The sequence below is a fragment of the Equus asinus genome, chromosome 21, assembly GCF_041296235.1.
Source record: "Equus asinus isolate D_3611 breed Donkey chromosome 21, EquAss-T2T_v2, whole genome shotgun sequence".
Classification (NCBI taxonomy): Eukaryota; Metazoa; Chordata; class Mammalia; order Perissodactyla; family Equidae; genus Equus; species Equus asinus.
This window is the reverse complement of record NC_091810.1, coordinates 78178301-78190618: the sequence shown is the minus strand read 5'-3', so window position 1 is coordinate 78190618 and position 12318 is coordinate 78178301. Positions and strand designations below refer to the sequence as shown.

At 41.6% G+C, this 12318-nt stretch overlaps 1 protein-coding gene across 1 annotated transcript in view; it reads right to left on the bottom strand.

The window, feature by feature from the left end:
* COL6A5 (collagen type VI alpha 5 chain) overlaps nt 1-12318 on the bottom strand; it is a 130940-nt gene that overhangs the window by 36041 nt on the left and 82581 nt on the right. The window contains exons 30-35 of the mRNA XM_014859456.3: nt 11543-11578; nt 11404-11440; nt 7493-7504; nt 5002-5489; nt 2185-2278; nt 963-1622 (exon numbers count right to left, since the gene is read on the bottom strand). Coding sequence (XP_014714942.3) covers nt 963-1622; nt 2185-2278; nt 5002-5489; nt 7493-7504; nt 11404-11440; nt 11543-11578 — 1327 coding nt within the window. The remainder of the gene's footprint in view (nt 1-962; nt 1623-2184; nt 2279-5001; nt 5490-7492; nt 7505-11403; nt 11441-11542; nt 11579-12318) is intronic.

The window sequence follows — 12318 nt, the reverse complement described above, 5'->3', positions numbered from 1 at the left end:
TGTTTAGCAGCACCCCTAGTCTCTGCCTACTAGATACCAGTAATATCTTCTTCCTCAGTTGTGACAACAAAAAATGTCTCCAGACATTTCCAAATGCCCTCTGTGGGACAAAGTCATCCCCAGTTGAGAACCATTGCTCTAGAAAGAGTATTTCTTGAACTATTTGTGGCGAAGGACAAGGTATTTTTATTTCTAATCCTTTACAACTGATACTTTTGGTTTATATCTTATTCCATGAGACAGAGTCCACTGTTCATGCACTTGTATGCCGTGGCAATGTCAAATTGCTTTAAAAGTTTCTAGATGCTTGCTCTCAATTTCTGTATTTCTCTCTTCACAGATCAGTTTGTGGACTAGCACCCATCCAATGAGTGACACTTTGTAGTGCATTGGCCTAGAGCCTTGCTATTCAAAGTGTCATTCTTGGACCAGAAGCATTGACATCACTTGGGAACCTGTTAGAAATGCAGAATTTCAGGCTCCACCCTCAACATACTGAATCAAAAACCTGCATTTTAACAAGATCCCTATGTGATTTGCATGACTCTTTGGGAGCAGCACAGGACTGTGCCATCTTTATACCTCACACAGGTTCCAGGGTGTGACAAGGTCAAAATAAACTAGGTGTAGCAGGGAAAACTTTTATTTCAATGCTTATTCTGGAGACCATCTAAGAACTGATAAAACTTCTTTAGGTGGAGCCAGTGTGGCTCAGGAGCCCTCCAATCACTCAGTACTTTCTAGTGCTGAGATTCTGGCTAAGAGAGATTCTATCATGAAAAAGGTCTCACCGTATTGTGACCAAAGTACAAACAGGGTATAACCAGACTATGTTCTATCCCTGTCCCCATCTCACCATCTAATTCATTGATTTGGGTTAGCTATAGATACAGAGATATGTTGTTATCAATACTATTAATAAACACTAATTTATTAAGAGGAAAAACAAAATAATGACTTACGTCTGATTGAGTATACAAATGGCTTTGAAAAGTTCACAATATAATCCAGATCTGGTTTATGAATTCTCCCAAGCTGTATCAGATGGTGATCAAGTGGGTAGCTGGCTAACTCCTCCATGTCATCCTCATGTGTAGAGCCCAGGGAAATCACAAATATAACATAGCCTTGACACTTGGCCCTCAGAGCCATCTTCGTTAAGAATTCCTTTCTCTCATGATTTTCTCCAGCTGAGACCACAAAGATAGCCTTGTGTTTTCTCAGGTTGGGAGTTTTTGGGAAGAGATTCTGCATGATCCACAGTAGGGCATGGCCAATAGTGGTTTCTCCATTTAGCTGCTGGAGGATAGTCTGGATGTGGCTCTTCATTACGTCTTCCTTGACATAAGTCGTAAACTCAAATTCTGGTTTTACTGCACCCATCTTTCTCCTAGAACTATCCCCAGGAGAATAGGTCAACAAGGCAATCCTGTCACCAGAGTCTGAGGTTAAAGGGTTGGAAGCAATGTCGAAGTTGTCAAGCATGGAGATCACCAAGGCTTTCATAGCTTTAAACTCATCATTTGCTATATTCCGAGAATTATCTAAGAGGAAGGCCACATCGATGTACGCATTTTCAGGGAAAAATACCTTTTTGGCGCAAGAATTTGGAAAACATTTATCTGAAAACACATAGATAGACACATCAGTGGTTCAATGTCTGCACAACAAGATACTGTTGTTTGAGATCTTCAAGTGATTCAGTGACTGATTACCAATAATTGATAATGTGATCAATTACCTCTTCAATCTCACATCATTTAATGAGGGATTTTCAATGTCGCAATATTTCTGTGGTCAAGAGCAGAAATTTGGGAAGGTCTTTTTTGAAAACAGATGTAGGTAGCATGTATACTTGAAGTCTACAAGTCACGTCCAAACTCATTTAGAAAATATTTTCAATATTTTAGAGGCTTTTGATCAAACTACCACATTGTCCCCAAGGAAAGCCACATCAATTGGGATAATCTTCTAAACCCAATTTTCACATTCTATGGAAACTCCAAACATTACAGAAATTGAAATGTCATATTTCAATTTGACTGACGTATGGTGTTGAAAGACTGGGAAACTTAAAATAGAATCTATAATCAAAAATAGAAATCTCTGACAAAGCCAGATTTAATTACTCACTCAAGAGGCATTTAAGTGTTTTGCACAATAAATTCTTCTCATTGGTCTTACCATAGCAAAGTGTACAGTGCCGAAATCTTTCCAGTGGTACATATTCCCCATTTGGAGGAACTGGAATCACCTGAAATGTTCCAGTCTTGTCAAACTGTATTGAAAAAGAAGTATAAGCTTATTTGCTCATTTTCTTAGTCATTATCAGGAAGCCATTGTGCTTTAAGGATTCATTTGAAAAACACTTAATTAATCACCATTACCTTGCATTATAGCCCTTTGGTCTATTCAGTGCTTCTTTATACACACTCACACAATCTCCCTATTTTCGTAAACATAACCCAAAGAAATATACAGAAAAGGTATCAGCATCCCTATTTTATAGCGAGAAAAATCCCACAAAATGACCACCAGATTCACACACTGGGGCAAATATTAAAATCTCACTCATTTCCAAGCCTGCAATTCTGCACTGCACTTTTATATGCTTCAGATTATGCACCAGCTGATTATGTACCACACACCAGCTTCTGAAGTTGAGTCCTGCAGAAATTTTATATTCACAAGGTTCCTTTGGCCTCCTGAAGTAGTGATTTCAATTATTTCCACGCCAATCACACTATCTAGAAGAAGGCATGTCTTTCAGATGTCAAGTAGACTTCCCCAATCACAAATTCCAACTAAAAGTCTATTTCAAAAGGCACTGGACAGTAGACAGAAGACACTAAGCCTATTCAAAATTCTTGCTAGTATACTGTCTGATTTTGTCTGTTTCTTGAGTACTTTTTTTGCTTTAATATTCACTGACATGGGCAGTATATAGCATTCATTCATTCATTTATTCATTCAGTAGTCAATAACTACTCATTGGGCATTTACACTGTGTGAGGCACCATGCAAGGCAGCTACTTTTATTACAATGAAAGAAATCTGTCATTCCCAGGTGGTGGTGAGGTCATCTCTCAATCCACAAAGATGCTCATGCTTTTTCTCCTTCTCCCTTGGGAAATTAAAGGGTTAGAAAAGCCACACCCTCTGTTTTTCTGTAAAGTGTTGAGTGAGCATTTGAAAATATTTATAATCATTCCAACCTTATGGTTAGAAAGTATTTACTACGTTCCTACTCTCTACTCTTTACGAAACTGGATGCTTTGGGTCTTATTGCATAATTGGCCTTGTTGGTCCTCCATGTAAAGACTAAATGTTGCCTTGGTAAGTCAAGAAAGTTTATTTACAGGAATAAAGCATGTGTTCTTCATTCATTCATTCTTAATGTTTATAGGCATGATATAATGTGCTTACATTGTTTATAGGTGCTGTTCTAGGTGCTGGGGATACAGAAATGAACAAAGCAGATAAAATCTCTACCTTACATTCTAGAAGGGGAATATATACCATAAAATATATCAGATCTTCCTTGACAGATGATGGGGTTAAGTCCTCATAAACCCATCATAAGTTGAAAATACCCTGAGTCAAAAATGCATTTAATATAGCTAACCTACCAAACATCATAATTTAGTCTAGCCTACCTTAAATGTGCTCAGAACGCTTATGTTAGCCAACAGTTGGGCAAAATGATCTAACACAAAGCTTACTTTATAATAAGTGTTGAATATCTCATGTAATTTATTGAATACTGAAAGTCAAAAATAGAGTGGTTGTGTGGGTATAGAATGGTTGTCAGTGTATCTGTTGTTTACCCTCATGATAGCATGGCTGACTGGGAGCTGCTGCTTGCTGCCACTGCCCGGGGTCATGAGAAAGTATCTACTGCATGTCACTAGCCCAGGAAAACAGCGAAACTCAAAATTCAAAGTTCAGTTTCTATGAATGCCTATCGCTTCAGCACCATGGTAAAATCAAAAAACTGCAAGTCAAACCATTGTAAGTTGGGGACCGTCTGCACATAAATCATCTAATATGTCGGAAGGTAATTATTTTTATGCAAAAAACTTTGATTTCCTACAATCCTTTTCATCAGGATCAGTTGTGACTCTCCCTGCGGCTCTTATTTCCAAAAAAATTCTTAGATGTGTTATAAGCAGATTGATTCTCTTCATGTTATAGAGGACTTCTTTTTCTTTTTGGGGGAGAAATAAGTGTATTTGTATGAAAATGGACCTTTATAACCTCTTGGAGGACATGATGGCTTCACCCACCTCCAGGAGCATGTATTTCTTGGATAAGCTGAATATATTTACAAATAGTTGCATAGTAGATAGAGAGGTTCTTCAGTGTTTGGGAGGAGGGAGAGGGAAGCATAGATCTCAGGAGAATCTGTGGATCCAAATGCGATGGAACCTTTCTTGGGAAAGATGTTCACACACAGCAAATGTTTTACACAACATTAGGGGTTCAGAGATCCCCTAAACTCCATCCATCACAGGTTAAGCCCAGCTGTCCAGTGAGATCCAGTGAGCAGATGACAGATTTGAGAAACATCAGAGCTGCAGAGGGCTGGTAGAGTGCCATATTCATGGTCCTTTCTAGTAGACAGACCTGAGTTCAAATCTTGATTTAGCCATTTAGTAGCTATACAGAATTGAAGAAGTCACTGAAACTCATTGTGCCTCAGTTTCCCCGTTTTTAAAGAGGGATAACAACTGCATCCACTTCAGAGGGTAGTGAGAATGTATGAATATGTCTGTAAAGCTCTAGGGAAAGTGCCTGGCACGTAGCAGGAGCAGAGCAAATGTGGTTGCTATTATGATTGACTACTGTTATCAGGTATGGGATTTCATGGACCCTGGTAACAACACAACTGTGAAAACTGAAAAGGGGGTCAAGAGGCCATATGTCACTCCCTTCTCACCACTATTCACATCCTGCCAGTACCACTATCTCAAAAATAAAGTTGCCAAGGGAAGTTCTTACCCCAAAAGCCTCATCAAGGAAATTCCGTTCATTAAAAGCAAAGACCGCCGGACTGATATCCAGGGCGCTAAGCTCCATGGTGGCCGTGATGATGGACGACCTACTGGCTGCTTCTCCATTGCTAAAAAACACAGCGACTTTCCTCACGTTGTTTCCTGCATATGTCCGCTTGAAAAGATTTCGGGCCACAAACCTCATCGCATTACCAAGGTCTCGGGCTTCTGTGGGGATTTGATATTTTATTTGGGAAAGGAGCTGGAGGAGTTGCTTCTTGCTACGGTAATCAGACTGACGGATGAGATAGCTGGTGTCTGAGTTGTAGGAAACCACAACAACTCTTGCTCCCACAGGGCAATTATTTTCCCTGATGTCAAGGTCATTGACAATAGAAGTGATGATATCTCTTGTTTCATTAAATCTCCGTTCTGTGATACCGTAGGACTGGTCCAGGGCAAATACCAGTTCTGTTGGATACACCGGACACTTTTCTACAAAAATGAAAAGCAGAATGTGAAGTTATTTTAGTAGATCAAAAGCCTTTCCCATTCTCTTTACTCCAGTGAGGTTGGTTCACACTGAGGTCTAGGAAAATGCAAGTGTCACATACGGCTCTAGAACTAGAGGCACCCGCATGTAAGAGAAGGGCAGGGATCTGCTTGGTTAGCGCGAAGGTGTTATAGAGAGCATTAATGTTTGGCTACATGATGCTCAGTCTACTCTCAGACTGCTATTTAAAAAGCAATTGGAGGAAGTGTTTGGGCTGATGTGGAACCGCTCTGTATCCTGATTGTGGTGGTGGTTACATGAATCTATGCACGGGTTAAAACTGAACTCACGTAAAGAAAGTGAATTTTACTGTATGTAAATTTTAAAAAATGAATAAAAGGAAATTACGGCTTATTGGGTATTTTGAAAGTTTACTCTTCAAAAGTTATCAGGAATGATCTACTAATAATCATAATGTCAGCTGGAAGATTTCCATCCACTTATGCCACAAATATTTACTGAGTAACCGCCATGTGAAATGCAGGGTGACATACACTGTGAGATAGGTGCAAAAATGAACCGAATGCAGGTCTGCCCTCACTGGACTTGTACTGGGGAGGATCATTATATTACAAGGTATAGAGTGACTATTATTCTTGATGGGGGTTCAGAAGACAAAGAGGCTGTTTCCAGAGAGAGGAGCTCTTAGGGGCTTCTTGAAAGCTGGCTTTTGAATGAAAGTGAGGGCGGCAGGAGGAAGGGAGCAGCATGGACCGCGGCACGCTTGCAACAAGCTATTATAAAAATGGCACTATCTGCCATTCCCAACTCAATCCTAATAGTCTTATGATGCTTGAACTTTAGGAATTTCATAGGGAATCTGCCCTATGCATCAAACCTAACTTTTCAAAGTCCTTGTTAAAGCACGAACACAGGAAGAGAAAAAGGAATTATTTTAAAAATAAGCACTTTTATCTATATAGGCTGTTCTACTATCCCCAACCTGGCTAGCTCCCAAAGCACATTAAACTCAAAATATCCAATATCCCAGTGATAGAAACAGGAGAGGAAGTATCGATTTAGAGATGTGTTTTGACTCAGGGAATTTTACTGTGAAGAAATTTGTAAAATGTGAAAGCCAGTAACGAACAATAAGAAAAATGAAGCATTCCTTCTCTCTTAGACCTGCACTAAAAATTGTTAATAAGTGGTAAACAAGCATCTTCAAGACTGACCTATCATCACAGATTCTCCCAGAAGGCAGAGCCAATTTCTGTTTATTTTTATTCTCTCCCTTTCCTAGTGCCCAGCAGGGGACCTGATAAATTTAATTCAAATCCATGAAGTTTCATTGGGCACTTACCAGTTCAAGTGTGTTTTGGTTTTTGGGGGAGGGGGGAATTAAAGTAAATGGCGCCACACTCTGGGATAAGCTCAAAGACCCTGTGGGTCTACTTCAGCAGGCCTCTAGGAGACCAGGAGCTCTTGAAGTTGACATAACTGGCTTCAGTGGCAATGTCATCTGACGGATCTAAGGCGCCATCAACACCAACTGCAGGCTGGGCCCTGGGAAGACCATCCACAGCAGGGTCAGGTTTACAAGTGGTGGGCACTTGGTGAAATGAAAGGTGTGACTGTGGGTCAGAGAGAGGACAGGAAACATCGCCCATCCAAGAAGCCAGTGTTCATGGGATCAGCAGCAGACAGAGCAATAGCACGTGGTCAGGCAGAGAGCCCTGTCACTGAATTCCCCAGCAACACTGGGCCTCCTCCATGAAGAAAGTGAGGTGTAAACTGCGACAGGACCTAGACAGAACAACAGTGTGAAGGGGCTGGGGGCTAGGTGTCACCATTTTACAATCAGATTAGAACATGACATTGACAATTATGGTCATAATCAAAAGACAGAAGTGTCTGCCTAGAAGGAAGTCCTTTTTCCCACCGGGGTCTTGTCAGAAAGGAGTAATTATTTCAGCACAAAACATAGTATGGTAAAAATACTCACCTTTCCAACAAGCTATAAAAAGGAGAGAGAGAGAGAAGAGTCTGTTACATTTTTGGAACACAGACTAACATTCAAAACAACAACATTTCAACAAAGCTTAACTTTTTGCTTGACTCAAATTGCAAATGAAGCTTATTCCTAAATTAAGGGACACCAAGGTTAAAGTATTGAGGAAGACAGACACAGAATTTTATTAATTTGTGAACCTCCTGGACCTTTTCTCCCTGTGAGTCATGGCCAGCGGACGTTAGCTGAATTTTGGTTGAAATCTTAAACACTGATCACATGTCTTAGAGGCAGAATAGGTGAGCCTCTGATTAAATGGCGAGATAGCTAAAATTCAATTTGTTTTGTCTCTCTTCTGATAGCCTCCCGAGAGCCCCTCAGCAAGGCAAGGCTAAAACATCGGGTCTTATTTTCTTCCCCCACGAACACTTTGGGAATTTCTATTTTCACGCGCAACTGTGAGGATTTTCAAACGAACTTTGTCTCTGCTAAAAAATATACCTCCTGTGTTTGAATGATCTCCATGTCTAGAGAAAAGAGGGAAACCCCCCAAGGCTTTCTCCTGAGCAAAACAGCATCTGGTTTCTCTCAGTGATTTACAAATCAGGGGGAAATGTTGGTAAATCTTTAAGGAAGTACAGGCCTGACAATTTCCCTGGTCATTTTACTCAATTCCTAGGAAGCAAATGAGTCACTCCAATGTAATAAGAGATTTTGTTAGGACTAGCAACAAACTGGCCTTCCATCCTGCTGTCCCACAGCACACTCTCCCCTCCTGTCAACCCTATTAGCACCTTTTTTTGTCTGAATCTTGTGGCCCTGAGATGCTAACAGTCAGCAGACACAACCCACAGCCTCCTCTGCTTCTCAAGGCCTGAGACAGATCCCTTTCTTCTGACCGAGAACTTCCGTTTGTTAAGGTCCAACCCAACTGAGGCTAGAAGCACAGACACTGGAAATAGCCACCTGTCTGGGTTTGAGTCTGGTGAAGAAGGGCTTCAGGGAAACTGCCTGACCTCTCTTAGTGTGTTTCTTTTTAAATTTATTTTTCCTAAAAATCCTCTTCACTGATGCCTCTCTCTCCAAAACTCTCATCATCCGGGGCCTCTTGTTTTATTCTCGACCACCCCCTCCCCATTTCACCCTAGCCTCTTAGATCTATTTTATTTTGGGGGTGAAGATCCCAGCCACCAGCTCAGGACCTGGGCCCTCATCCCTGTGTGGCAGAGGCCTGCTTAGGACTGAAGAGCAAACGAGGTTAGACCAGGAGTCCAGCCTTGCAGCGCCTCAGTGATATCATCTATAAAGTGAGGCTCTCTGAATTAGCTCTAAGACCTGTCTCCTGAATCCTCGTCTCAGTTCTGCATTGCGGAGTTCCATGCTCTCCAATCAGCAACCGGTCTGGTTACAGAACCCACTCACTCTTCCCGGGTCCCCTAATTTCCTGGCTAACTCCTTTTGATGAGGATTTTAGGCTGGTTAATTTTAAAACTGCAGATGAGAAGCAGGCTCCGAGGAGTGGAATTTGCTTGCCCTTTGATGAGAGACATTTGCATTTGTGAAGGAAATCTCCATGCCTCCCTCTCTGTGCCAGGAGGAAGGGGGGATGGCCTTACCTATGGAAACTCGTAATGGGGAAGGCAAGAACTTAAGTTGTTTACTGTCTGGCAACCTTATGTAACTGACCCCCTCCCCCCCCCAACATCCTCCTTTGTCTTTGGCTGAGGATAATATTTAGGCAGTGGCTTCTGCCATTTACTCAATCCGGTTTGATTCTTATCTAAAAGTTGTGGGACCACAAAATGGCCGGACCCTACCGGCACTGGTACCATTTTAACTTTTTTACATGTTCTTTCCTTTGTCTTGTAAAGAGATAACTCACATACCTATGCCTTAAATTTAACCTTACTCTCCACCCAACTGGGCAGCAGAAGTGGCAGCAGCGGCTCCTCCTGCCCGTGGTCCCTGTCCCCACGCAGCAGCCTGACTGCCCATGGGTCCTGTCCCCATGCCAGCAGCAGCGGCAGTAGCAGCTCTGACTGCCCATGGGTCCTGTCCCCATGCTATTCCACACTATTCTCTAAATAAAAGAGCACTACTGCCAGATCTTGAGAGTCCAAGAAATCTTTCTTTCGACTCCTCGGCTCACCAACTCAGTGTTAGAAAGCTATCTTCAAATCCCAAACCCTCCAAGGGTGGGTATTCACCTCCCGGCCTCTTCTACCTCCTTTGGTCTTCCTTGGGATGACAACACTTGATTTCGCTGCGAAGACCAGCAACACCTTGAGGGAGTTTGATCACACACTCACCCCCCACGCCCCAACAGCTCTCCCTTTGTCCTCTCGCTGTGGCCCCAGGCCCTGGTTCTCACCCTTCCCTATGCTGGAGAGCCTTTCTACCTCTCAAGCGATGTCTTTCACACTGGTCCCCTCCCTTTGAATCTTCTCACCATTGGCTTCTTGCTCTTTTCAAGTTGCCCACATTTGTCAGGACCTGCTCATCTCCGCAAAGTGATTTTCTGTCCTCTGGCCCCATTCTTTCTGCTAAGATGGCTCCCTGGGTTCAGCCCTTGGGTTTCTGTTTCTGTCTCTCTACTTTCACATCCTTAGGAACCCCATCCATCCATGTGGCTCTAAGGACCACAAATGCTCCAGTGACTTCAACGCCTGAGTCTCTTCCCCTGATCCTCACCTTTGTTAAAGGCCCATTTCATCAGCTGCCTGTAGATCATTTCAGTTTAAGGCCTACGCCACACTCCTCTCCCTCTGAAATGGTTAAAGTCATCATCTTTCCCTACCAACTGACTCGCCCTCACGACTCCACCTCTGTCTCCTCATCCACAGTGACACTGAGCGCCCCCCGCCAACGTTACAGTTATTTTAAACTTGTTTTTGTTGTTGTTCTTTCCTTGACACACGCTTGCAATTTCTCCATTTTCACCCAGTCTCCTTCAGGAAAGTCTCTTTGATTTCCCCATTTTACATTCTTCTCACTGTGATTCTATAAGCATTATTAGAAACTACAACGCAAACATGAAGCAAGAGAAATCATCTTAAGTTCTACCACCCTAACACAGGAAACTGTTACAGTTTTCTACTTTTACTTCTAGGACTTGTTTCTATTTATATATATTTAGCTATATGTAAAAATAAGGAGGATCCAATTTAATTTTCTGGTTTTTAACAACAACATTTTCCTTATTCTGATTGAGTCTTCATAGAAACATATCTGCTTCATATTTTGCACCATAACCTAATTATCCTATAAGTTTAAATAGTCTAAATGTATATCCATTTTGCTCCTCTAATGAACAATATTTCAACTCCCATCTTTACCTATAATTTTTTCCTTTTTTTGCTTTATTTTCTTAGGATAAACTTTCAGAAATGAGATCACTAGGCTTTTTCTCCTTCTTCATAACCAAAGACCACCTCTCTATTTTTGCTGATTCCTGCTTTATTCCTTTGCTGAAACCATTCTCTTGCTGCTCCCCATAATTTTCCTATAACCAGATTCAATCACCTCCATCCAAAGAGACTTCACTAACTAAGTAACTAACGAACTCAAAACCCCACGTTCATCGCTTTCACACCACGTCCTCTCAGGCCTTTGTACGTAATTGTTATACTAGTGTAAGCTAACACACATACCTCTTGACTTGGTCACCAGGCATGCTTTCTCTCACTGTATGAATTGCAACACATGAGCTCAGGCACATGTCTTTTCCTCCCACCTCTGATGTGAGCTCTTCCTACAGCAGGCACTCACACCAAGCCTGCTGCAGAGGATGTCTGCCTTCTCCAACAGCACATTCAGCCTACTGAATCTGCATACTCACACTACCTTCATCATAGGTGCCCTCACCAATCACTGATGCTCTTGTTCCATGACACACAGATACTCACGACTAAGAGTCCGTATGTGCTTGATCAGATCACATTGCTGAAAATAAAAGAAGAGAGAGAGAAAAGAAACATAAGCACAGTGACCTCCAAGTGGCCATCTTTATTTCTCAGTGGACTGGTTGAATAAGGAGATACATACAGAATATTCAGACTTGCCCGGCATGCCTTTAGCGCCCTAGGAAAACAAAACCAAAATAATTTATTGGTATGTGAACCAGAGTCTTTAGTGACAAAACAAGAGCAAACAGAAAAACCTTCATTAAGAGCACAGCTGGCAGAGAGTGATTAAAATAATCCTGCACTGGTAGATTACAGTGCTTTATTTCCCACTCACATTAGAAGTGTAAACTTTTCTGCTTCACTGTTTTATCAGTTAAGCTAATGTCTGTCCAGAGGGAACTGAACTATTTTTCTAGAGTGAGAAGAAACAAACGTATTTCTTAAAGATATTTGTACTAAAGATATGACACTTAGAAGGCGTTTCTCATAAGAAAACTTAATCCTATAAAGATTTCCCAAAGGGTGGCACTAAGGAGAGGACTCTATTGAGAGGTACAAATATATTACAAATCAAGGAGTTTAAAATGCAGGCAGCAGCAAACAACCTCTATAGGTGTGAAAGAACCAAAGACAACTACATAGCAAAATGGACAGGACACAGGAGAAGAGCATATACTAAACTCATAAATGCTGAAAGCTTATGGAGTGAAGGAGTGCAAATTACTAGGTGAGATGAATAAGGGGAGCTTCCTGATAGAAGTCAATCCTTCTTTCTGGGCAGCTGAGCTTTTCTCTTTTTCTCTCTTACTTCCTTTTATCAGGATCAGGCTTCTCTTTGGCAGTGATCCTTAACATGTCTGTGCACATGGATCCCTTTGGGCAACTGAAGAATACTAGGTTGCTAGCTTTAGAAAA